Here is a 27,672-nt window from a genome sequence, read left to right on the forward strand (position 1 = left end):
GAGGCTGTGGAGGCGCCAGAGGGAGGATGTGAGGGGAGCTGCAGCGGGAGGGAGCTGCAGGGGTGAAGGGCAGCACGGAAGAAGATGCAAAGGTGAGACGTAGAGGGGCACCCGGGGCTTTCCTAAGGCGGCAGGGACCATAAACGGAAGGAGAGTTCCGCCAACCCCGGAACACACAGTACACCCCACCACTGCCTGGGGCTAGTAGGACGTGGTGTGTGACGTCCCTGTTCCCCCTCCCACCGGCATCTCCCAGCCAATCAAAGTCCCGCTCACCAGAGAGTTTTATTGACTGAACGCGGCCGTGAACTTGTCCATGTCCCCAGATAAATTGCTCCAATTTAATGCCCCCAAACGCTCCCGCGCCAGAGCCTTTTCCGCCCCCTTAACGTCACTTCCTGTCGCGGGCGGGGGGGGAAGGCTCTGCAGCGGGAGCGTTTGGGGGCATTACATTGAAGCAAACAGAGGCCGGGGTTTGCAGGGCGGAAGAGGCGGAGCCTGAGTGAGGAGCACGCGCGTAGTGGTGACGTCATCCCTCCCGTACTGCGGTTACTGGCGGCGCGGGGTCTGACGTCATTCAAGCGCGGGTTTGAAAATACAAAGCGGGGCCGAGGTGGCGCAGCCGGGAGCGCGGCCCCGCGGGGAGATGGATGGGGCTGGGGAGGTGGAGGAGTCCCCCGGGCTGTTCGCAGAGACAGAGGCCGTAGCCGCGGGCTGGATGCTGGAGTTCATCTGCTACGCGCTGTGCCGGCACTTCCGGGAGGGGCGCACGCGGGACTTCGAGCGGAGCCGGGACACGGCGCAGGGTGAGACGGGCTGAGCCGGGGGCGGTGCTGGGGAAGGCGGGTCGCGGCCACTCCGTGATTGGAGCTTTTTGTGCCGTCACATCTCCGGCGGCAGGAGGGGGGATCTCCAGGGCGCAGCCAGCTCCAGCAAAGCGCTGCCGCGAAGACCACGCTCGTGTGGGCGCCCACGCGCGGGGAAGCCTCCACACGGCAACACGAGACGCGGCCCGGCCTAGCGCGCTGCCCGCTCACCTGTAGTAGCCGCTATAGCAGGGCCGCCCCGCGTTGCCTCTTGTCGCCGACTGAGCTGTCGCCCCTCCCTGCTCTGACCGTGGCCCCAGTGCAGCTCGCGGCCCCCCTTAGGATTCCTCAGTCTCGGGGGCCGAGCCCCCGTTGCCACTAACCGTCCCGCTCCGTGAGATCATCGGCTCGCTGCTGAAGCTCAGTCTGGTGGAGCGCTCTGCCGCCGCACTCCCGGCCCGCGCTGGTCTTCGCGGCAGCGCTTTGCTGGAGCTGGCTGCGCCCTGGAGATCCCCCCTCCTGCCGCCGGAGATCCTCGCGGTTGAACGTTTTTCCTTCCCCCGATCAGGTCAAAAAGTGAAACCCGGGAAAAGGTGCCGGGAACGGGCTGCCAGGAACGTGCGTCTCTGGAGAACCTGCGCGGGGCTTTGCCGCTGCTGCCTGAAAGGCGCTTGTCAAGTTCGCTTCCTTGCCTCAGGCAGGAGTGAGATTGACAAGAGCCTTCCCAGTTGGCAGCTCGGAGACGCCATCTTGATTTTTCCCACCGAACAGTTCACTTTCCCATGGAAAACTCCGACGAGCTCTAGGCAGCGCTTACAGTGAGACACACTTGTGGAGATTAGTTTGGGCGTTCCCCAAACGTTTGTTACAGGGTACAGACACTAATAGTTCACCGTAAGGATCAGATCTGTGGGCATGTCTACATTTGAAAGTTGTTTGGGGTTATGCTTTTCCAGGTTAAGTAATTTGAAACAACTTCTTTCCAAACTAGTGCATCCGCACTACTTTCTTATCCCAGATTAAGCTAATTTCCTTCAGCATCTGCATGTGTATCCTCCCTGGTGTCCACAACATGCCAAAGATCAATGATGGCATTCTTTGCAAAAGTACAGGCTGGCTCCTCATAGTAGCTGCAGACCACATGCACTCTTGTTGTTGTCCCTGATGCTTTTATAACCCTGCCAGAGCTCCTTCTCCATTTGGCCACTTCTAGATCTGATCATTCCAGTGACTGCTATTCAGATGGTCTTGGGAATACTCTTTTCCCCAGAGGGCAAGGAAGTCCAGGAACTCAGCCTGGGGTATGGCTGCTCTATAATTGGAATAAGATTCTGGGTGTGTGAACTTGCCGTGGGCTTGAATTGCAAAGGGGCGCACCTGACTACACACCGGTATTTGACTGTGACATCTGGTCAGGATGACCCCAGAGTTTAGGAGGCATACGTGTGGCTAGCAAAGTAGTGTGGTATAGCAGTGGAAAGACTGCCTGAGGCAGAACAGTGGATATGAAATAATTCTGAATGTCAATTAACTCACTTTGAAAGTGAGTTAATTAATGTGGGTTGAGATGCTGCATGATTCAAAGCAAAAAATGCTAGGGTGGGGAGGCAGGACAGTTTATCCTGGGGAGAAAAAAAAATCAAGTTAACCTGAACCAACGTTTAAGTATAGAAACACATCTTTTGTCCATTGTCTACATTAGTCATGCTGATTTGAATTCTGAACTATTGCCCATCAGCACTATTCTGCAATTGCAGTGTCCTCTGGATATGGATCTCAGTTTCCAAATATCTCACAGAAGCACTGGATTCTTGAAGATCTCAAAAGGCCACTAGTGACCTATGGAACAGTTATGGGAGATTAGATGAGATGCTTTTGTGCCTTGTGTATCCACTTCCATCTGTCTACTGCCACATGTCTTGTTCAGTTGTTGTCTGTTCCCTCTTTCTCAATATTTTTTTTGTGGGGGAGTTTTATATGTACAGTAATAGGAAGAGACTCAATGTGCTATTACACCAGCAATTTCCCTCCACACTGGAAATAAAACAGTGTAGGTGAAATCTTTTTGGATTAATTTATATATTTGTGAGCCCCTTCATTTTCAGTTAAACTGATTTTTACTTAAAAATTTCTGGGTTTTACAAAAAGTATTATTCAGTTTTTTTCTGATTTTTTTTTTTTCCACCCTACTTTTGTATCATTCAGATATGTAAAATAACTCTTTTTACTAGGAAAATACAATACATTGCATGAGATATATGTATTACGATAGTGCATTAGTCTGTGTGTATATGCAAAGCTGTCTGTTGAAGTAAGGCTATGTATTAGTCCAGGGGTCGGCAACCTTTCAGAAGTGGTGTGCCGAGCCTTCCTTTATTCACTCTAAGGTTTTGCATGCCAGTAATACATTTTAACATTTTTTAGAAGGTCTTTTCTATAAGTCTATAATATATAACTAAACTATTGTATGTAAAGTAAATACAGTTTTTAAAATGTTTAAGAAGCTTCATTTAAAATTAAATTAAAATGCAGAGCCCCCTGGACCGGTGGCCAGGACCCAGGCAGTGTGAGTGCTACTGAAAATCAGCTCACGTGCTGCTGTTGGCACGTGTGCCAAAGGTTGCCTACCCCTGTATTAGTCTAAAAGATGCACACACTAAACAAACGGGCACATAAGCTCTGAAGTGCGTGAGCATCTGAACGTACTGATGAATCTCACCCCAACCACGGACACATTTCAAGCTATTGGCAGATAACGGTTTAAAGATTTGACACACTAAAATGGGAAGAAAATGACAATCTGTATCAGAATGTGTTACAGAACACAGGGAAATATTCAAAATTTAAAAAAAATAAAAACAGGAGAAAAGGATTAAGTTGTGTGTATGTGCTACAAATGGTGGTAGCCCAATTATTAAATGTAAATAGGCTAATAGTTGTAAGTCTACAACAGTAAACCATTAATTCACATGAAAAGTTTTATTTGGGGGTTATTTGTTTTCTTAAACTCAGAGGTGGCATTGTGTTTTAGTTTTGCAGCAAACCACCATTGATGAACAGAATTCAAAGCATTAATCTACTGAATACTTTTTCCCCCCATCTTTCCATCCACCAAAATAAGCCCCAATATTTATCCAGAAAAACTATGAATAGTTTTTTGCACTGATTTTCACCTGTTTTTGTTGTTGTTATAAACACTGATAAATTCCCAGGAAAAATAAAATAAACTGAAAACGAAGGGCCCTAGATATTTGACAAACATGTTGCACCAGCTGTCTGTATGTGTGGGGGGGGGGGGCTTTTTTTGTTTTTGTTTTTTTGTGGGGTTTTTTTTTTCTTCCTGTGCTATTTGTGCCATGTCTCTCAAGAGAGAAACTATGGACCAGCGAAGTTCTCCAGTCTTGGTTTAAGCAACCTAAATGTTGTATTTCTGGTTCTGGTATAAACAGTTTTCCAACTTGTTGCAATATTTGTCTGAAACTCTTACATTGAACTTTTATTATTCCAGTATCACAAAGCATTTTTAACAGGATAACTGACTACAGCAACATCTTCTGAAATTCCATCTGTTCTGTTAGTTTAAAGTACGTTGATCAATTTATATCCGAACAGTATGTCAGATCATCTAACTGCAGTTACATTCAGTTTCATGTAAGTGGAAAGTGCTAATGTACAGGAACAAAGGCTCTTTCTGTCAGAGTTTGAAGGAAGGGGAGAGACAGGAAGGAATGCAAAAACCACGGTAAAGCAGTGATCATAGCTATCAATAATAGGACATGTGGTTGAGAAAACTCTTCCCTTCTCCACTCCCTTGAAAAATGTCCACATATTTGCCTCCCTCCCCAGAGCTAGATAGAATTCAAGCTCTACTTTGCTTCAAGGTAAGGTCAAAATACACTATTACAACTGCACAGTACTTGTACTTGCACACCAGGTTTGATGTCAAAGATCTGGAAAAAATACAGCTGCTGAGGAAACTGGAATGTCTTGCACACTTTAATAGGTCCAGTGCAAAGACTTTTAGTTTCCACTATGGCTTCTACAGCTAGAGAAATACAATTCTTACACATTACCCGTTCTACAGTTATTTGAAATGTAACTCCAATTTTCTTTAAAATCTTCTGAACTCTGGCTCCATCTACAGGATACAGTAGCTAAGGAATGTACTATTTGTATTAGGAAATCATTATGTACAAAGTCCCTACATTACAAATGTAAAACTTACAAAGTATTTGTGTTTGAGGGGTGCTATCCAAAACCAAGTTCTAGTTTGTCTAGTCTATTTTGGTTGCGATGAGGAAGGCCAATGAAGTAGTGAGAATAAATTGTGGAACTATGTTGCTATTCAAAACTATATTTCTCTAGCTGAAGTCTAGAGTTACAGTAGTCCCACTGCTCTTGCTCCCCATGTCCACACTGCAGTAGAACTGTAAAGAAATAGTGTAAAGGAAGCCTGGAAAGCAATACAGTATTTAGAGCTGTTGGGTAATAAACCAAGGGCTTTAAAATAAACTAACTTGTAAACACTCTTAAATTTGTAGTGCCTGTTCCAACTTCCCCATGGACCATGACTTACTACCGTAAGCAAGTAAATTAATTTGATTTTTCCTTATGTAAATACATCTTAAGTAAAATGAATGACCACTGCCGCATACAGTGCGGTCTAGTGACGTTAACACTGGGCTTGGGAGTCAGGAGCTCCCAGATTCGAGCCCCAGTTAGCACAAAGTACATACTTAAGTGCTTTGCTGAATTGCTGTTCTCCAATCCCGGCTCTGCCTCTGATGCTTGTGTGGTCTTGGACAAATTACTTGACCTTCCCGCCTCCCTCTCGTTTTACTTTTCTCATTTGGCTACTTACCCTTTGTGTTGCGAGGGTTCATTAATTCAGTTTGTTCCGCACCTTACAAATAAATATGAACTTTATGCACTGTAACTTTACCTTGCTGTTTGATTTATTGATTTATTTTAATACTAAACTGCACGTGTCTATTAAACAATGTTACAATGCTATCCACTTTCTGAATCTGATATTTTTAGCCCAAAGAAATATTATACGTCTCCTTTCTACTTACTTGACCCACCATGGTTTGGTCTAATATTTCTAATTCTAGTGAATCTGTTTAGACTGATGGTCATAATCCCCTGGTGTTTCAATTACTACTTTCCAAAAACTACTTTTACCCTAATAGGTATAATAGTAATATATATGCCCTTCTTCTTTCCTTGTGAAATGTTGCAAGAGGATTTCCCTTGCTTGTGCTTTAAGATGCTGCTGTTGTTATGGTAACACACTTGCTTTGTCAGTCAAACAGCTACAATGAATTTTTTTCTAGGTAATCATATTTCCTTTGTTCCTGGTCTCTGAGGCAGCACATGGTTTTGGGATATTCCCAAAAATGTCTTTGAAGTCTCCAGTTGTATTTTATTTATCTCACTTAAGATTGTGAGCGAAACAAAAGCTTTCATTTACATGTGGTGTTGTGTGATTCTGAATTTAGCCAAATATTTTACAGAATATGAACCTCTGGTGTGCTCCATCACTTCTAGTTGCTGTTGTAAATCTCAAGTCATCTGTCTTAAATATGAACTAGATTACATCCTTTTGTAATGGAGAAGAAAGTTATTTACTAATGCACTTTTGAAAATGACTGCTAATACTTTTTAAAAGCATTTTACTTTGGTTAGAAGACTAGTAAAGTACTTTAAATCTGATAGGTATGGCAAGTTCTGTGCCTCTTTTACCTCTATCCACAGTGTGGCACTGCTGGTACAAAACTGATTTAAGTTTACTCTTTCCTTTTTCAGCTATTATTAATGGACTGTCCAAAATAGCTACTCATCAGATGAAAACAGTGTACCTGTGTCAGTTTTTGACACGAATTTCAGAAGGAAAAACACTTGGTAAATATTTCTCAGTTAACTCTTTTCTCGTTTTTTAATGTAGTTCTGATTTTAAACGATTATTTGGATGAAGCTGATATGCTTTTCTCCATTAACTTGGTATGGTGCACCAGACGAGTTCTTCCTTTCCTTTCTCCTCCCCCAGTCCCCACTTTTCTTAGTAACTGTTAATAATTAAATTGCTTTTCTTAAATATATATTTTTCACCTGATTACATTCAGGCAGTGTTCAACTTTTTCTTGTTTTTAAATTTAGTGTCTGTTTTTCCAATTATCAAAAACAATCCTGCTTTATCAGTACTGAACACTCCCATTTGGCCTATCCTCGGCCCCCAGGGTTTTTACAGAAATATTGGTAGTGATAGTAGACTTGGGTTGCAGGGGATTCACCTGTACCCCCTTCTGGATGGCATCTTGATCAGAGCTCCATCACAGTGAAGAGCACAAAGGGCCACATCTTGTATGTTGAATCTCTTCCAGGCATACAGCTTCATCTGTGCCAGGATAAGTTCTCTGGTGCACCCAGTATTAGGTATTCTGTGGCTCTGCAACAAGAAAATATATCATCTCGCTATGTTTCCAAAGGCTAGGATTCCTGGTGTCGTGCATAGGGATCGCTCCATGGGCACAATCACTCATCAGAAGTCTTCAAGCCTTCATAGTAAAGGTGTGGGACCACTTCCTCAATCAAATATGGGTTCCTTACGATGGTGGTCAGCCCATGACAATGTGTGCAAAGGCATGCCTATCTGCCTTCCAGATCCTTTAGTCCTCACGAGCACTGCAGATTCAACAACTGTGCCAAGAGCACAGTGCATATCCCAGAAATCCAGGAATTCTAACCATTCTTGACTTTCTCCAAGAAGGCATAGACAGAGGCCTTCAGCCTAGTACTATTACATATCAGGTGTCCACTTTTAGTAGCGTGCTATTTGCAGTATCCTCAGGCTTCCTGGCAGATAATCCACAAGGAGCTAAATTCCTTCAAGCGGTCAGACTAGCAGGGCACTTTCCCAAAATGGGACTTCTGCTAACTTTTGGGGGTCCTGACAAGCCAACCCTTCAAGCCTCTGACTTCACTGGCGACCTTTTATTTACTCATTAAGACTTGTTTCTCAGTAGCTGTCACATCCACCAGGTGAGTATCAGAGCTGGCAGCCTTATCTATACAAGAGCCTTAATGCATGTTCCAAAAGGATACGGTGGTGGTCAGGACACCATAAACCTTCCTTCATTCTGTCCAAAACTACAACATCCATCTGAAAAGACATGGCACGCTTAGATGTCAGAAGAACTCTGAAAATCTATCTCAAGCATACAGAATCCATGAGAAGCTTGTGCTCCTTGTTTGTGTCCTTCCACTCAAGATACCAGGGGCCCAGAGCTTCCAAGTCCTCCATTGCTAGGTTGATTAGACCAGAGTCTCTCAACCTTTCCAGATTACTGTACCCCTTTCAGAAGTCTGACTTGTCTTGCATACTCCCAAGCTTCACCTCCCTTAAAAACTACTTGCTTACAAAATCAGACATAAAAATATGAAAGTGTCAGTGCATGCTATTACTGGAAAATTGCTTACTTTCTCATTTTACTATATAATTACAAAATCAATTAGAATATAAATATTGTACTTCAGCATATAGTGTATAGAGCAGTATAAACAAGTCAGTCTGTATGAAATTTTAGTTTGTTCTGACTTCACTAGTGCTTTTTATGTAGCCTGTTGTAAAACTAGGCAAATATCTAGATGAGTTGATGTACCCTTTGGAAGATCTCTGCGTACCCCCAGCGGTACATATACCCCTGGTTGAGAACCACTGGATTAGACTATTGTGGAAGCTTACAAATCATCTAAGGGGATCTCTGAAAGGATCAAGGCACACTCTGAGATCTTTAGCAATCTCATGTGTGGGACGAGCTAGTGGATCCACTTCTGAAATTTGCAGAACAGCCACTTAGTCTATAGCTGACAGCTTCGTTAAGCACTACAAAATGCCTCCTTTGTGCTGGAGGAAGGTGCTGTAGGCAGTGGCCCAGAAATAGATTTCTTCAGACTCTTATAAATGTCAAAACGGGAGCTTTTGGAAGGCCATTAGTTGCAACTAAGTTGTAAGTTTAGTAGTAACTGAAGCAACAATATGGAGAAAGAGAGAGAGAGATGGAAATGTGTGTTTATATAAATATTTCTCTACTCTCTGAAGTTGAGGGCACTTCAGTTTTCTTTGAGTCTCCAGCTATACTGTAAGTGATATTAAGTGTGGCTGACTTTAAAACCTCTATTTCAATAGTTTCAGGAGGAATGATAATCTGTCTATAGTTAAGAAAGATACTAAAAAATAGGGGGGAAAACCCCTTCCAAAACTAAGGAAGATACCACTCTGTATGCGGTATATGCAGAAGAGGAAGAGTCAGAATTTAATCAGTTGAAATTAAGAGGAAAAACTGAGCCAGATTCCAGGTATATGTAAACTAATACATCTCTACCCTGTCCTCGGGAGCCAAAAATGCTGTCCTCGGGAGCCAAAAAATCTTACTGCGTTATATCAAGCGTGCTTTGATCCGCCAGAGTGCGCAGCCCAGCCCCCCCGGAGCACTGCCTTACCGCGTTATATCTGAATTCGTGTTATATTGGGGTAGAGGTGTACATCCAAAATAAAGAAAATTCATACAAGCAATCATATTTAAACTTAATACCTATGAGCAAGAATACTGAGCTAATCACAACACTGAGAAGTATAACTTGCTTTAAAAACAAAGGCACAGTAGTGTGATCACCAGTATGTAGGAGGGAGTTCAGTTCCTGTTGTGTTTTGCTAACATTGAAAAGACTCTAATTCAGCTCTGCAGAGCACATTTGAAGAAAATGTGAGACAGCAGATCCTCCACACACTGAAAATATTTTGGAGATGTGAATTTTTTAAAACACTAAAACTCATTATGCACAGTGTATATAAAAAAATTACATAAAATTAAATATATTTCATGTGATAATTTCAGCTGTTAAGAAAATGGTGTCATGCTATTACTTTTTGCCACTTCAGAGTTAGCTCTTTCTTCTAAACTTTATTTCATTTTCTCCTTAAGGTTGTCGCTTTGAAAGCGATCAGAGAATTTCACCTTTGGAATCTGCTCTGTCAATTTGGAAATTGCTTGAAGAAGAGCAAAGCAAACCAGATAACCTGCATGAAGACATTCATCGCTTAATTTTGATTCAGGTATATGTGTTGATCTGCATAAACGTTTTGAACAATCTAGTAATTCACATACTCAAAAGAAAACTGCCTGAGTTCAACTTACACTTTATACTCCTGGGGGAGTTCTGCATATTTTAGTTGTCAAAATAACACAATGTAGTCACGTTCCCGTTTTCTGCCCCCCAGCGGGAATGCTGAGGGGAAATCACAAATTCTGTGTGGGGGGAAAAAGTAAAGTTCTGCAGGGAACATTAATTCAGTGCAAATTGTGCATTGGGTAGTGGCACAGAATTCCAGCAGGAGTAATTTAATATCTGGTCTTTTTAGTAAAACAGTAGCTGAATTGAATTGAGTTTGCATTCCAAATTCCTATTTTCAGGCCCTTATAGCGTCTGACTAAATTACTGTTTTGGGGTTGAAATTTTTTTATGCTTGACTTAACCTAAAGCCCTTTCTTGAAGTTCTTGATGAAACTCCATTTAGCTATTCTATTTCTCAAACATAAGGTCAGGTGAGGTTGAGGTGGAAAAACTTTTATTATGCTGAAGTGATTATTTATAAGATACCAATCTTTACATTTGGATTTTTGAACTAGTGTCATTTACACACTTGAAAAAACTTTTATTTTGGTAATAAATTACTAAATTGTTTGTTGCATACATGCAATAAATGATTATCTGCTAATTGTAATGATCTGGAACATTCTATACATTGCAATATGTTCAGGGCTTCTCTCTCTGAAACTGACGTTACCCATCAAAATAAAGAGATGTAATGTGCTCATCTGAATGTGATTTTTAAAAATAAAATGAGGATGACACTAGTTCAAAAGCAGGAAAATATTACATATATGCAAGTGGGATGAGGTGTAACTGCTGTTGAGACCATAAATGAGAATTTCAGGGGAAGGTGCGAGGTACGCCACACTAGACAGTTGTGGGATAATCTGCACTTGCAAAATCTCAGGCATGGGGTTATTTCAAAACCTTTTTTTTTTTTTTTTTAGTATTAACTATTTCTGGGTAGTTCTTGCCATCCATATAAATGTCACCCACACTGTACCATAGCTAGATGCAGAAAAATAACAAAATGAACTCACTTGCTCTAAAATTAATAGTAAAAACAAATTTCTCCCACTATAATACCTTATCATGGGGAATCAGTTAAAATCTGAATTTGAGTTTTAAGTAGACCTATCTTACTATAGATTTGGTGCCTTGAAAAGCTGCAGAAATTTAAGTTTTATACTTCCAGATTTTCTAAATGGTATTGCATTTTAGTATATCCTGTAGATATAATTTATTTACCCTCGTTATAGGCTGTAGCCGTCCACATAGAGAGAGGATACTTTAAGGAAGCTACAGAAGTCCTTGAAAGACTATTTGCAGAATCGGAATCCAATAAGGTAATAATAGTAACTTCTGGGTGTCTTGGTTTTGGGGGTTCTAAAGTGTGGTGTTTTTTTTTTTTTTTGTTTTTTTATATATTTTCACCTTTTGGGTAGAATTTAAGGGGGATAAAATCAGGCTGTTTAGCTTGGGGTTTGTTGTTTGCCATATTCACTCTGACAGCTGGCTCAGTGAGAGAGGCGGCTGAAAGTAATCTTCCAGGAGTAGACAATACAGCTTTGTCTAGATTAGGATTTCACCAGCATAACTGGAATTCAGTGAACAATTTTAGTGATTCACAAGCAGAAATAGAATCCACCTCATTCCTCATAATAGTTGTCAGTACAATTCAAACAGGAGTGAAGAGCAATTAAAAACTTTAGTCTCTAAAGCAGATGATACTCGTCATACTCATGGGGAACAGATTTGATCAATAAAGACTTCATTTTTATGTAGTTTCTTATGAGCAGAACAGTCTAAGAAAGAACTTTTAGTGAATATTCAATCATCATGTGATGATTGTGCTGAGAAACAAGGTAAATCCATGCATGGATTGTGATGGGTTCCATAGCAACTTTGCATTTCCAAGAAACTTGAATGCTTTCTAGAAGCCTGGAACCTGAATTTTATTCTGGTCATACTCCTGAGTTTTCCACCTGAACTGCTGCAGAGTGCTCTATTCACTTCCTCTTTTATAAGTGATATTTGTACCCTTTTGGGGGTGTCAGTTACCACAAATTGCAGCACAAGGAGGAGTTGAAATTTAAAGCTATGTCAGCTTCCAAAACATGAATCTGTAGTACTGTCTGCAGGATTTGGAAGGCTGTTGTCTGGAGTTCAGGTCACATCTTGACCCAACTTTTTCTCATTGCTTTAGTACTAATTGGCTCTTCTTTTTCTGAATATTACTAACAATTGCTAACCTCTTTGAGTGGTAATTTGCAGAGGCAATAAAAGAGAAAAGGTGTTATTTACTAACAACTGGAGTTCTCTGAATTGTCTGCTCCACTCTCCTTTTCCCCATTTCCTTGGAGTCGACGGATTGGCTTAAAGAAGGTGAAGAGGAAATAAGGGTCATTTGGAAAGTTTTGGAATCCATAGGTTACAGTTTAATGTTCATGCAACCCAAACTCCTTGAAATGGTTCTGGAACTCATAAGGCATGGTACAGAACCCAAAATAAGGATCTATGTAGGCAATATCTTCAGAGGACTCAGTTACTAGTAAATAGCTGTCCTTTCTTGGCCATTTTTGATAATTGCCATTCCCAGCCAGTGCAGAATAGAAATTTGAGAAGTGATATTAAGCATATTATAAAATATATTTGCAGGTGTTGCTTATATAATTACTTACAGTACATGAATTTTTGGTATATTCTGAATTTTCTTTCTGTTATAGGCTTTAAGAATGAAGCTGGCCTTAATAATTAATGGGAACAATCCAGATCTGCCTTTTCTTCAGAGCTTCAGTTATAATCTCTTGATCGATAAAATCAAGTCTTACATTGATGTTTTCTTGACAGAAAACTCAACGAATTTTCTAATCAAGGTATGTTGAATAAACACAAAGCTGATAAACTAATAAAAATGGTGCATGCTGAGGCAAAATATAGGGGATGGAAAATGTCCAGGAGATGAGTTGAACTAGAACAGTACCTTGAGCACTTTTAGAGAGAGAAGAGCCTTATCTTGCCACACATGGTTCTTTTAATAAACAAGGTAAAGCATGTGCTTGAGAGAAGAATAGTAAAATAAATTTCACAAAAATTACTACAGAAAATAGATTCTTAATGTGGGAAACAAAAGTATTGCACAACAAGCTTTGTTTAGAAAAGAGATATGAGAAAATAAGAATTGTATGATTAAAACTGGATCCTTTTAAACTTGTGTATTGGTAAGAGGGCCACTTTTTGTCATCTAGAACAGACTGTTTAAAAAATAAGCATGAAATAGCTAGTTACATTATTTTTTCTTTAAATCTATAAAACTTCTAGTATTATACAGCTTAGACATTTATTGTAAATTAATATCAGATTAAAGAATCTAATTATTTTCACTTCTCTCTCTATCTCAAAAATGATTTCAAATAGGAAGGAACAACACTTCTACCGCAGTTCATCTTCAGGATGACACTTTAATAAATTCCATTGTCTTTTACATAGATATTGAAAAGATATGTTATTGAAAACTATACCTAGTCAACAGTAAGGGGAAATTCTTTAATGTGTGCTTTTATAATTGAGTAATTAGGAGGATTGCTTCTAAAACTTTGTGTGGTATTTAACAAAACTAAAGAGAGGAACAAGTCTTTAAATCAATAAATCTGAGCTTCTGTAACTTTTTTTAGAAGCAGAGACCAGAGGAGAGCATTCAAAGTGGCACTGTAATATGGGGGTCTTTATCTGCTAGTGTCCCCTTGCAGGAGAATGAGGAACTACGCCAACCTGTCTCCATTGTTCATTATGCTGTCACACCCAACTCTGCATTTGTCAAGTCATTGTCAAGAACTGACCCCTCCTGGCCAGGTCTTCAAAAGTCTCTGTCCCCTTTAGGATAATAGGGAACAGAAGTTGTGTGACTCCAGTAGGAGCTAATCAGTCCTAATTCTTCTGGAGGTAGGAGCTTCTTCTGTAAGAGACCCTGGCTAGGGTAGGTAGGGGAACCCAGGTGCATCCACTCCACTGGGTTCCAACCCAGGGCCCTTGTTAGTAACAGCCAGCAGTAGACCTTCACAGACCCTTGCTGTTCCCTGAGTGACTTCCTACCTCTGTAGTCTTCCCCAGCTTCTTGCCCTGGTTCTCCCCTTTCAGTGGGTTGGTTTGTCTGGCAGCTTCTCACCGGTATACTGGAGGGATCCTTTCTCTGCTATCCCTCTGTTTCTGGCAGTTGCCCACCCTCCTGCCTTGCAGCCCTTTTATCCTCACAGCTGCTGTGGGGCTGCCAGTCAGCTCTGGCTGAGCAGTCAGTTGCTTTGTTAATCCATGACAGGCTCTGTTCTAACTTTTTTTTTAAATTGGTTTAAAAAAAATTCAGATTCCTGTTAGGGCACCAAAGAAAATTTCCTTTAGATAATTCCCTGTTGTTGCTGTGTGTCTCTTCAGTAGAGGTGAGACAGGAAGGCCCAGGAGCTCCACACCAAATGTTCTGAGGCCCACAGTATACCACTCCCCCTTTCCTATCCATCCCTGTTAAACTCTTCAGGAGCATCACTGAGGTTAGTCCTTTCCATGTCCAAAGTACTTTCTGGTACATGCAGAGGAATCCTGGGGAGCGAACAGCCCCCTCCTTCCATTGTACAGTCGGCTGTTTTCCCCTTCTACACATATCCACGGACATGCCTGTACTTCCCTGGCATAGAGAAGTCCCACAACTCCTCCTCACTTGGCTGCATTGTCCCTTGGTACCATGCAGGGAGGTAAGGGGGCCCATATGTGGGTCAGAGTGAAGGGTGTCTTTCTTGACTACCACCAAACTCAGAATCTTCAGAAGTGCAGCTGCTACTGCTATTGGTGAACTCCTTGCAGGGCTTTGAAAAGAGCAAATAGGTAAGCTGTGCCAGAGCAATGTGTAGATAGTGTCATCAGGCTAGTACTGAGACAGGAGGAAGCGCCATCAAAAAAATCCATCTGAATTCATACACATTAAATGGGGGGGTAAATTTTTTTTTCCCCCCCAATTTGTCAGTTACAATCTCGTGTTTTTAACTTTAACAATAACAGGTACAACATTTTCAGGCACAAACATGATTTTCAAATGTGTCCCTTTAATTTTAAATTTTCAAACATCATCTGACACACTGATGGTTTTAAATAGCTGACTATTAATATTGCACTTTTTCTGCTTCTCTCTCCACTTGTGTATAAGCACACAAATATATCCTGATTGCCTTAGATGATGATTGTTACTGTTACAGCCACACCAAAAGTGTCTGCTGTACATGTCGTACCAATATTCTTAAATTCTGAGCTATCAGAAATTTAGTTTTAAATTTAAAATTGCAAGAAAGCCGGTAGGATCTATTCATACAAGCAGTACCATTGAATCTGCCTTTAGAATAACATTTGCTCCGTTAGAATTGCTCTAAAATGTACAACGTGCATCCCCCACATACCCTTGTTTATTTGAACATGCATTGTAATGTACATAGCATCAAATGTGTTCCTCTCTTAAAAGGTCTTTGGTTATTGAACTTTGATAAGTGTTCTGATGGAACTCTAGTTCTATGCATAACCTAATGAATGCTACTTTGAATATATTTATCTTAATGGCAAAATGTTACTATTAGAAATTTCTTCAAAGTAACTACTTTAGTATACCTAATGCATTGTAACAGTAATACATGTTGTTACTTAGCTGCAGTTTGTGTTCAAATAAATGCATCACTTGCTCTTACAATCCTCATAGGCAGCCACAAAAGAGGTGGAGACTAAAAGATTGGAAGCAACAATGTCACACAATAAACCTGAAAATACTATTGAAACAAATAATGAAAGTAATTTGGAAACAGAACAAAGGTTTGTAACTGAGCATCATACCAGTAACCATATAAGAATTTATCAGTGGTATTTAAAATTAGCTTAGCGAGTAAAATGTACTTTGTTGTGGGTGGGCAAAAAAAACCAGACTCTGGCAATTTGTGGGAAAATACTATCTTTTTTTTATCAATGTTTTAATACTCAAATTTAAGTGAGAGATAGAGACTTGTCTATTATAGCAGGAGTTAATGTTTTATTTACATGATTTAAGCAAGATTTGTTTTATTCTTTTAGTGGTAAAAATTGTGTGAATTCCATTAATATACAATATATTAACCAACCATAGTTTTGGTTTTTTAGTACCATGGGAGACTCTCTCTATTGCAGGATCTAAGGTTTTTGTGGGTAGGAGCAGGATACAAATGCAAGAAACAATGTGGGACCAGGTATTAAGGGGCAGGATTAAAAAAATAGTCCCGTGCAGGGCTCAACTACAAAGAGGTAAAAGAATTCTTCCAAAAGATAATGTCCAACAGAAAACAAGTTGGTAGGGCTTGGCACGGACTTGGTAAGTACTTGGTGAAGATGCACATTTTTAACTTAAACAAATCTTGTCAGAGAACAAAACCTTGTGACAGTTAAATTAAATAGATTTCAATTTTTTTCTTTAGACTCAAGCTTTTTTAGTCCTGCCCTTCAAATTCCGGGCATACTGGTATATGAAGAAGAGAGAGCAGGGAGACAGGGGTTTCATGCCCTGGTATGCTGCTGCCAAAGTGGAGGGGAGAAACCTGTCCCTAGTTCACTGATGACTCTAGTAAAGTAGATCGTCTGTCTACTAGTTGTGATCATAGTGTAGAGAGTAGTTGGGTCTCTTCCAAACCAGTAACCTAAAAAACTGATTTGGAGTAGAGCAAATGGTTTAACTTCTTAAAGCTTCTGTTTGAAAGCACTGACATGCTTTTAATAATGAGGGATGTTGTGGAAGTTTGACTGACTAAACTTGTAAATTTGGAGGCCTTTCTTTCTGACTGAATGTGCTGTGGTGATTATTGAAATCCTAGATCTGCTACAAGCTGTTTCTCACTGAGAAAGATGGTGTGCTAGCATAGATGATCTTCATGTGGATGTAGACCTCACTGCTACTGTTTTTATGCTTGATCTGAACATTTCACTAAGGAAGGTAACCTGGATGCAGATTAGACTATTAGTGAAAAGTAATTGTAAAATGTTGTAAGGATGGTGCCTTACACTAATTACATCTCTTGAGAAAGAGTGATAGAATACAGAATAGGGAAGATTTAGTTGAAGAATACAAATGGTTTCCATAGGTTGTCTATAAGAAGGATTTAGAATTAAAGTTTGAAAATATGGGCATACTACTCTTTGAAGGACTTCTTTATAATTAATATTTCAATTTTAAGCATGTATTCTATTTAGTCACGTATTCTTGTTTTTTTTGCGGGGCGGGGGGTTTGCCATTGTTTTTTTTTTTTTGTTTTGTTTTTGTTTTTATTTTTTTGTTTTTAATACTCTGGGTAGATTTAAGGATAGGCTAATAATGGGTCTCTAAGGAGGTTAATGGTTCTACATAACTAACCTTTGTATACTTTGTTAGAAGCTTTATTAGAGAGGGTAAGGTCACTTGACTAGACAGAAGGGTTGAAGTCTAGGGGATGACTTTTGGCTTTTAAACATGTCTATCTTACTTTTTTAAGTAATCTAGAAGATCAGAGAAGTATTGCAGATGAATCATCCGAGAATGCAAGAGAACATCTAAAAAGGTAGAGAATTTTTTGTTGCTCTGTCTCACTAGAGCTGGGTGAAATTTTTATGGCGAATGGTAAATTTGCCAAAAAATGCAATTTTGAGGCAACCAAAACTATTTGAGAATTCAACTCAAATTCTTGAATAGTCTTGGCTGATTAAAAAAAAATGAGGAAACAAATTTTGAAAAAGTCAAAACAGCTTGTTCTTTTGCAAGCGATGGCATGTGTCAATTCCACTGTAGACTTGTGTGCACCTCATGCACAGATGTTGGAGATTTCTCTTTTACTCAGCAGTACTCATCAGGGCAGCTTGAAGGTTCTTTGTGGCCACACGCCACTGCATGCTGGTTTAAGAGGGCAGAGCTATCCCCCATCCCCCTCAGTTTCTTCATACCGCCAGTGATGGTTGTCCAGAATGTATTTCTAAATGGTAGAAAACCCTCAACTAGAATCACTTACCTGTCCAAGTGGAGGTGCTTCTCCATTTGGGCTCATGAGAAAGGTATGTCTCCTCACAAAGCATACCCGAAAGCTGTGCTGAACTACCTTCTAGATCTAAAACAGAATGTGACCATTAGTTCCATAAGGATTAAAAAAAAAAAAAAAAAGGCAAACAGGATGTTAGGAATCATTAAAAAGGGGATAGTGAATAAGACTGAGAATATATTATTGCCCTTATATAAATCAATGGTACGCTCACATCTCAAATACTGCGTACAGATGTGGTCTCCTCATCTCAAAGATATACTGGCACTAGAAAGGGTTCAGAAAAGGGCAACTAAAATGATTAGGGGTTTGGAACGGGTCCCATATGAGGAGAGATTAAAGAGGCTAAGACTCTTCATCTTGGAAAAGAGGAGACTAAGGGGGGATATGATAGAGATATATAAAATCACGAGTGATATGGATGAAAGTGGATAAGGAAAAGTTATTTACTTATTCCCATAATACAAGAACTAGGGGTCACCAAATGAAATTAATAGGCAGCAGGTTTAAAACAAATACAAGGAAGTTCTTCTTCACGCAGCGCACAGTCAACTTGTGGAACTCATTACCTGAGGAGGTTGTGAAGGCTAGGACTATAACAGCGTTTAAAAGAGAACTGGATACATTCATGGAGGTTAAGTCCATTAATGGCGCTTAGCCAGGATGGGTAAGGAATGGTGTCCCTAGCCTCTGTTTGTCAGAGGATGGAGATGGATGGCAGGAGAGAGATCACTTGATCATTGCCTGTTAGGTGCCCCAGAGGGAGTGAACCTGGCATTGGCCACTGTCGGTAGACAGGATACTGGGCTAGATGGACCTTTGGTCTGACCCGGTACGGCCGTTCTTATGATACAGCTCTTTGTCACAGTTGCTGATAGAGTTAAGTGCAATCCACTTTCCTCCCAAAGAATCTCCTGGATCTCTCCCTGCATCCATTTGTGCTACCAATTGTGTAACACAACCCCACCATCTCCAGAACTAGCACATTCTACTAGAGCACAAGCAGCTTCTGCAGATTTCCTGGCTTGAGTACCAATTGTTGATATTTGTAATGCAGTGACTTGGTCATCAGTCCACACTTTCACTTCTCATTACACCATCGACCGTCAGTACACTGACGATGCCAGTTTCCATAGCTGTTTGCTTGTGAGTTACCTACAATGGAATTGACGTGCAATCACTCAAAGAAGAAGAAAGTTATTTACCTTTCCTCAACAGTCGCTCTTTGAGGTGTATTCCACAACCTGCCTGCCTTCCCCTCTCTATTGAAGTCAAATGGGTACGAAGAAACAGAGGGGTTGGAGTCGCTCTGCCTTCTTCTACCAGCACACAGTGCCACGCAGCAACAGAGGGCGCTCAAGCTGCCCCAATGGGTACCACTGGGTGGGGGGGGGAGAAATCTGACATCTTTGCAAAAGGGCGTGAACACCCCTCTAGTGGAATATACATGTGCCACACACCTCGAAGAACAGCAGTTATGGAAATGTAGGTAATTATTTCTTTTCAAAACTGTTAGTTTAGAAAGTTTCAAATGTCACTTCAGATGGTGGTTTTTTTTTTTTTTTTTGACAAGAAAAAATGAAAATTCAGTTTGTTGGAAAAAAATTTTTTTTTTTTTCAGTTCAGTGACCAAACCGAAAAATTAGCTTGCATAGCTGTCACACGTATTCTGAATGTTTCAGCAGGTCTAGTTGTTATATCTTTATGTATCTTGCAGGTCACGCAAACGCCTTTATTCCTTAGCACAGCACACCCTCTGGAAGCTAGAAAACGTGCCTTCTAATGAGATAACAAAACACAATAAAACCAGTTGTCTTCAAAGTGAGTATACTGTGGCTTTCATTAAGACTTGTGGTACACAGAATGCAATATAACGGTTCCCAGATAAATTATCTTGATACTCATGGGCTTTCAAAATATTGCCTCTACCTGACTGTTTTCCTCCCTTAAAATTTGCTACTAACTTGTTCAAGTACTCCACCATTTTTTGTCTGCCTTTGGAACAGGAAAGCAGCAATCACGGTGATTCAAGATTCTGCCTGATTTCAGATTTGGGGGCCAAATTCTACAAATTTTAGCTCTTAAAGTTTTAAAATGATTGGAAGGCACAAACCAATCAAAAGATCTAGGAAACAGTTGATTATGTTGTCCACTTCATGATTTATTGCACTTTAGAGTATATTTTATTTATAAGAAAGCAGTTAGTAGTGCCTGTCCTGGATCTCTCCCCAGGGTAATTCTGGGGAGAAATTCCTCATTTTGTGAGGGAGGAAGAAGAAACAGGTAGGCAGTGACTAGCTTTTTAAAAAGACAGCTGTGACAAAGCTGCACAGACTTAGGATGTTAAAATAAGCCGCAGGGGAGATGGATAGGTAGACAAAAGTGCATGTAAATAGTTACAAGGTAGATTTTTTTGTACTAATGGAGAAACGTTTAAATATTTAATAAACAAGAATTCTAAATAGCGTTAAAGTACAAGTAAAATTCTTCTACTGGTACAATCTCTTGCAGGAATTTAGTGGCCATTTCTAAGTATCCTTTTCTGAGTACCCCAACAGACGGTCTGATTCTCCACTGTGCTTATCCCGTATAGACACTTACAATAGTCCAAAATAGATGTTCTTGCTTCTCACGGGTGTAAATGTTACAGTGGAGAATTAGGTTCAGAATGTCGACATTTATTGATCTTTGTGTGCTTGACTTATTGATTTAGGTCTCAGTGATTTGCAGAACATTGAAAATGATGGAAAATCTCTGTCTCACAGCCAAACTGGCCGAAAGAAGCGGGTGTGTATTGGTTTTATACTGTAAATGGACCTAAAATTAATTTACAAAATGTATGGGTATTCAGTTAGAGAAAATGTAACATAGCATTCTTTCCCACTTGAGTAATAGCAACATACTGCCCAGTAACTAATGAAACTCAAACTTGCAAAGTGTATTATTTGTTGCTATTTAGGGTTTCAGCATCCTGTATATCTTTTTTCAAACATACTCATTTACAGAAAACTAAGTCATGAATGGAAAACTTTAAATAAACTAGACCATACCTAATTTACATTATCTAGGTTATAGGCTTCAAGACAGCAGTTCCTTGCAGGAGCTTTGGACAAGCCAGCATCAATGATTTTGTCATGCAGTGGTTTAATGTTGGGTTGTCACCTTAGTGAACAAAGTGCTCCATTGTAAGGGTGAAAATACATAATTGGAGTTTTCAAAGTAAACCTATTACTGTGGTCTGATAACAGGCAACTTCCCATAATGCTGCATTTTATAAAGGCCTTATCCATGAAGAAAATGTAGAAATCTGTTTGTAGTCACTATTTTAAACACTAGTTACATCACAGACAAACTAAAGTACCACTTAACTTTGGGAAACCTAGAAATGTGAGTTTAATATAGGGATGTTTGCTTGGGAACAAGACTCTAATTTTCTGAAATAATACATCTGGTATACAGTTAACTTTCTGAAATGACTGTCATGATGACCATTGAAATAATGATAAAATCTTCTAACAGTTAAAGCTAAAATATAGGCTTCAGTTTTCAACGTAGAGGGGCACTCTGAAGAGATAGTCAGCACAAGATTGTTGGAAATCTTGTTTGAGTCGCCAAACTGTCATTTACAGTCTGACACAAGCTGATTCATCCTTTTACCTTGAGTTCATCAGGAAAAGATTAACTTTATTTTTGTGACTCAAATTTTTAAGACTAACTAACTAGAGAAAACAACTTTCCTATCAGTTTACTGTGGATAAATGTCCTTCTAGCACCTTTATTCCTCCCTTCCTTAACAGCCTATATCAAAGTCAAAGTACTGGTTAAATTTACAGGTACATCCAATCCTCAAATTAGACCATCTACTAATAAGAGATCCATTGTTAAGCCACCAACATCCATACCCCAGAGACTAATGTGGTGCCTATTTCCATATCTAAAACACTGAGTTGAAACACAATTTACTTCAAAGCAATGATTAACCGTGGCAAAAACTTTACAAATAATTACGGGACTGACAATCTCCTTAGAAGCTACAGATGTTTTATCAAAACAAAATTTTAGAGGAGCACATTGTCAATGTATTTGTTTGCCTTAAAATATTTATTCCTCAAATTGCTTAAAGCCAACGCCCCCTTTCCTCTTGTTTCGTTACTGATTAAGGTAGCAAAAACTGCCACTTAATGACATGAATATTGGCACATTGCCACATGATTTAAAAAAAAAAAAAAAAAAAAAACTTTATACTGCACCTGGTGCTAAGTTTTCACTCCCCACTAATTCAGAAAAGCTGTATATATTATCAATATTTTGTTCTTTGCTATGGTAGTTGTGTATCAGTAGTTAATTACAAACACCTTTCCCAGACTTGTGCTGACTTCAGTGATGCTCGTGCACAGATACCTTAGGAAGACCAGAAGCTATGATGGTTAAAGTTAAGTATATAGTTAAGTCAACCCTGTTAAAAATGCAGAAACCCAACAACATATGGAAACAGATAAAAGTTGGTAGGGGGGTGGGAAAAATTGTTAAATTCCTAAATTCTTATAAAGAATGGAAAGAAAAAAATTCAAATTCTACGTAATTGCTCTCATGAACCTATAGAATTCATACTTTATCTCCTTGCTATTTCTGTGCAGTAATCCTTGTCAGTGGGATCTCTAATATCAATATTACACAGAGCAATGTTTTTGGTATTCCAGAAAGTTGAGTCTGCTCAGCCACATAATCGTGGGTTATATAAGACTGTCTGCATGCATGAAAGAATGCTGTGAATGTCACAGAAAGGGTTGTTGACTTTTAGAACTCCCTTTTCCATGCAGTCCCTCTTTCAATGTTGGCTTTGTTTGCTCTTGTTTTGTAATGGCATTTCATTGCAATGGTTCAGTGCCCATTTTTCAGCTTTTCATAGCAACGTTTTTCAGTTAAGCTACATATTTCAGTCTGATGCAACACTATTGAAAGGAGAATTCTCTCTAATTTCTAATGCCGTTCAGTAGTAAATTGAACTCTACAGATGCAAGTGCCACTTACTTATTTAGGGTGCTAGAGGGCTCCATTTTATACCCCCTTTTTGAGTGAAGTCCTTTAGTGACATAAGTAGCCCAACTGAAATCGGTGGGGCTTGCTGTTGAAGCAAGGGATCCAGAATTGGACCTTTATTAGTGGCAAAGAAGAAAATTCAGTTTTGGGGGAGGGGGGGTTGTGGGAAGGATTCAACTTAACTTGCAAGTATGTGTAATACTTGTTTCCATACATGAGCAATTATACGTAAAGGATTTAAGAGGAGTTTGTAGTAGCTTATCACAGAGGATTTAAACTGTTAGCTTTGCTTTTTGTAATTATTTCTCACCAACTTTTCAGTTGTGGGTCAGTGCTGGCTTGCTCTTTTTGTGGCCCGATTCACCATTTGGCTTAACGGGTGGTAACTAGCAGCATTAACCTGGAACACCTCTAGCCCTGAACAAATCTAAGCTATGGAGTCTCTCAGTCTTTGTAGAGTCCTTCATCCTATGTTTCAGGAATGAGCTTTGGAAGGGGACACTCAAACTGTATGAGGAAGCTTGACATTTTAAACTAAAATCCAACTTATTTGAAATAGAAATGGAAATATTTTTAGGAGAGGAACTTTTTTAGATTGTAAACTCAGGGTGGGGACGGTGTCTGTTTTTTACGCACTTAACATAGTGAGACTCAGGCTCCTATCCTATTGGTACCTTCTGGGTGCTATCACAATGTGATTTTTTTTTAAATAATACATAGGAGTAAGAAAGGGTCTGGTGACATAAATCATGTAGTTTAGTGTACTAGCACTGCTGTGGTTATCCTTCTGGTAGCACTTCCAGAATAACTCACCCTTACAGGGTTATTCCTTTATCACTAAAACTCTTTATGATGCTGGGGTGAAAAATGACAACTGAGTACATTTAGATTTATATTACAAATGTTCACCTTATGAACGAACAGGGCAGAAGCAGAGGGAGGTAGGATCCAATTCTGAAATCTGCCAGTTATTGTTACTGCTGTTGCCTAGTTCTCTAGCAGATAGAGAATGCATCATGCTATAAGGGTATGCCAGTTTCCTGCTCTAAGCCGCTTACAATGTTACTTAAGATATGTTACAGCCAGGGATGATGCAAACAGTAAAATATGAGAATGAACAAGATAACAGTAAAAATTAAAAAATCAAGGGGCATATTTTAGTTCCCTCTTACTCTTTCTGTGTGGTTTGAAAATATGTTTAATTCTGTATACTGTATATAATGCTGTTTGAGAGACTGGTAAGGTTCAGGAATGGACATCAGCATTGGAAGGCTAGCTAAAAGTGAGTCTTTAGTAGGGCTATCAACTTCCAAATGGCTTGCTTCATTTTTTTGTGAATGAAATGGTACCTGTTAGAGCTATACAACTAGATTCCATTGGCTTCCCATTTGTTTCTGGATGGAATTTGAGATGTCTGAACCTGAAACATAATAGGCTTTATAGTTAGAGTATTTTAAAGGTTGACCCTCTCCATGCTTTACCCTGAAAGTTGAGATCAGCTGGTACACTTGAGCTGACAGTTCCCCTAGATTTGTATGTCTTGAGAGCAGGGAATTGCCAGAGGAAGGGCTATGTTCTAGATTTTGCTTCTCCTATTCATCGTTCCATTTGTCCAAAAGAGAGTTAAGTTGCTGTAGTAGTGTATTACAAGAACATTGTGTTTACTTCCTGGTGGATTGATTTAAATCACCAATTTTAATCATGATTTAAATAAGTAAGCAGGAACACTGATTTAAATCAGTGTTCATCTTTTGCTTTTGTACTCTAGTTCTTTCCTAAAGAAAGGTTGACTCTCATTGGTTGGTAACCATTCCAACATGTTGATTTTTTTTTCGTCTAAATAGCCTTAACACTAAGCTTGGTATTACTTTTTACTAATCAGGAGGATGCACCATATCTATATAAACTTATTTAAGAAATATTATATCTCAGCTTTCATTTATTCAGATTAATCATTTTTAATTATGTTTAAAAATGGAGGATGCATTTCTTTACTAGATTTTTTTTTTTTAACTTGTGATGTGAGTCAAGCTCTAGTTGAATGGAAATTCTAATTTGATTAAAATTGCACACAAAAATAGCATTTTAAATAGTTTTATTTAATACAAAAAATCTTAAATATGCTGGATACATAGGTTTATCCAGCCTGATTCAGTTAATACTTTGGTCTAATTTTTGTTGTTTTGTTTTACTGTGTGGGTGCTAGGTGTTGGTGGTGTCTTGTGATATACAGGAGAACAGACTAGATGACCTGGTTGTACCTTCTGGTCTTTAACTCTATGACTTAAACAGTGATCCCCAACCTTTTTCATCTGGCGGGCGCCAGACGACGAGCCACAGAGGACCGTGGCGGCAGACGAGCATCTGCTGAAATGCCACCAACAAGCAGCAACATCAATAGGCGTCACCACCGACAAGCACCGTCATCCAGAGGCATCACTGCCGAAAATCAGCGGCATTTCGGTGGCGACACCTCTGGATGACGCCGCTTGTTGGTGGCATTTCGGCGGATGCTCGTCCGCTGGCCAGTACGCGGGTCCACTTATACGCCTCAGCAGGCGCCATGGCGCCCGCGGGTACCACGTTGGGGACCCAACTTAAGACTTTTTTTGAGGGTAGAGTTGAGAGGGTTTGTAGCTTCATTGGGTTTGGAAGTTTTTGTCATATTTGATAACTGGATGCATTTTGTATGTTTAATTTTGTACTTGTGGGCCTATAATGATAGTTGCATTAATAGCAAAATACACTAAATATACTGCTGTAGTCTTAGATTAGTTTAGACGTAGCATGGCCTTCTGGTTAGTGCACATAACTAGATGTCACATGGGTAGTTGCTTTATGACCTTGAGCAAGTTTCTTACTGCTCTGTCTTAAATGGAAATAATACACACATGCTTATATTTAAAATCCTGGATGAAAAATACTAAACATATGAAAAGAACTAACATTTGAAATGCCATTGGTGTTGATACACAGCATCTCCTTTTGATACTTATTTCTCAAGTGAAACTGTCACAGAAATAGCTACCTATGTATCATATGGAGAAGTACTGTTTTATGTCCTAATGGTCATTCTGTATGTCAATTAATATTAGATCATCACTGATAAAATTTTCAAGAGCCTGCCTAGCTTAGGTTCCTTAGTAAATTTTGAAAGCCAGTGGGTCATTGGGTAGAATTTTCAAAATGCACCTATATCTTTATTGTGTGACATTCTGTGTGAAACTTGAGCAGCCCAAATTTATTTATTCTAAAGGGGTATCTACTTATTCTTTAACATTTGAACTGGTAACCTTTAGGCTGGATGCATATAGCCTCCGGTATTGTGGTCCTTGAAAGAAAGTGGCAAAACCAACCTAGTGACTGGTTTAAAAAGTTTATGCTGTCTGACAGTTTGAGCAAAACCATGTAGAACTGCCAGCACTCCACAGCAGCTGTAACAGCAACTGTAATCTTAATGCTTTGTTGGTAATGTGCAATAACAGATGTTGTGTGTAAATCCTCCAAACCCAAACAGGAGAATATCTCCCAAAGTATCAGATGTAACCTGGAAATGTAGAATTAACCTACCTTTAATGTAGCATTATATGAATGCATGTAAACTAATAAGTGAAATATAAAAAATATTTTCATACATTTCTGGTATTTATACTAAATGTGTCAAATTAGAACTTTCTGTGGTGAAAATTTAGTGTATACAATTGTTCTCTTCTTTCTAAAGCGATGGACTTGGGAAGAAGACAGTAGACTGAAGGATGGGGTAAAGAAGTTTGGAGTGGGAAATTGGAATAAAATTCTGATTCATTATGACTTCAACAACCGAACCAGTGTCATGTTAAAAGACAGATGGAGAACTATGATCAAGAAAGACATTGTTTAGTTGGACAGTGAGAACTAACTTCAACTCTTGCACCACTTTTCCCATGAGGATAATGTTTGGACACCTAGCTAGCTTTTCCCAATAATTTTGGTTATAAAGTGTTTTGGGCAGTTTAAGTTGATATATAAAATAGCTTCCTGTGTGTGCATTCATTAATACAGTAATGTAAGACTGTTTCTCTCTCTATGCATGTATATACTAGGAAAAGCAATAAGTGATAATGTAAGCTCTTAATCTTGTATATTTTTTCCTTTAGAATGTGTTAATATTTTTGAATTTTTTTAATTCTGCAAAGCAAAAGATACCATAGCTTGTCAGTTCTGGTTGGGCAAGGTAAAGTCTCAAAACTAGCATCCTGAAAGTGGAACCAGAACAATAAAAGGTATACATCATCTGTATATGCTCTTGTTTGAGTATAGATATGTAACTTAACATAAAAGATGGCATTTGTCTGTATAAAGTGGATGTTTTCACTCATGAAATGTAAATGTTTTACTTAATTTGTAAAATACTAATTATGTAATATTAAAGATGTAAATAGAATGTAAAACAGTAAGCTGTCATAAAGGCTTGCATCTGTAATTACTCGTGGGTGTTTTGTTTTGTTTTTTTATCAAAGAATCAGATTAAGGTAGGTCATGCAGCATCAATGTGATGTTTTTGATCTCTGTACAGCATTTCATTCTTGAGATATCTTGGTCAAAGTGGCTTGTACACTTATCTGCAGGCATGACTG

At 39.4% G+C, this 27,672-nt stretch overlaps 1 protein-coding gene across 1 annotated transcript; it reads left to right on the forward strand.

Moving 5' to 3' along the window:
• The first annotated feature begins 623 nt into the window (after window positions 1-623).
• On the forward strand, window positions 624-27,236 carry TERF1 (telomeric repeat binding factor 1). Its single transcript, XM_026662586.2, has 10 exons — window positions 624-806; window positions 6,615-6,710; window positions 9,791-9,921; window positions 11,219-11,305; window positions 12,686-12,835; window positions 15,691-15,800; window positions 17,480-17,545; window positions 19,734-19,837; window positions 20,730-20,803; window positions 26,778-27,236. The coding sequence occupies exons 1-10, from the start codon at window positions 647-649 to the stop codon at window positions 26,934-26,936; spliced, it is 1,137 nt and encodes a 378-aa protein (XP_026518371.1). The 5' UTR covers window positions 624-646; the 3' UTR covers window positions 26,937-27,236.
• Window positions 27,237-27,672: the final 436 nt, after the last annotated feature.

Source organism: Terrapene carolina, unplaced genomic scaffold (assembly GCF_002925995.2).
Source record: "Terrapene carolina triunguis isolate 2854851 unplaced genomic scaffold, T_m_triunguis-2.0 Scaffold58, whole genome shotgun sequence".
In the NCBI taxonomy this organism is placed as follows: domain Eukaryota; kingdom Metazoa; phylum Chordata; order Testudines; family Emydidae; genus Terrapene; species Terrapene triunguis.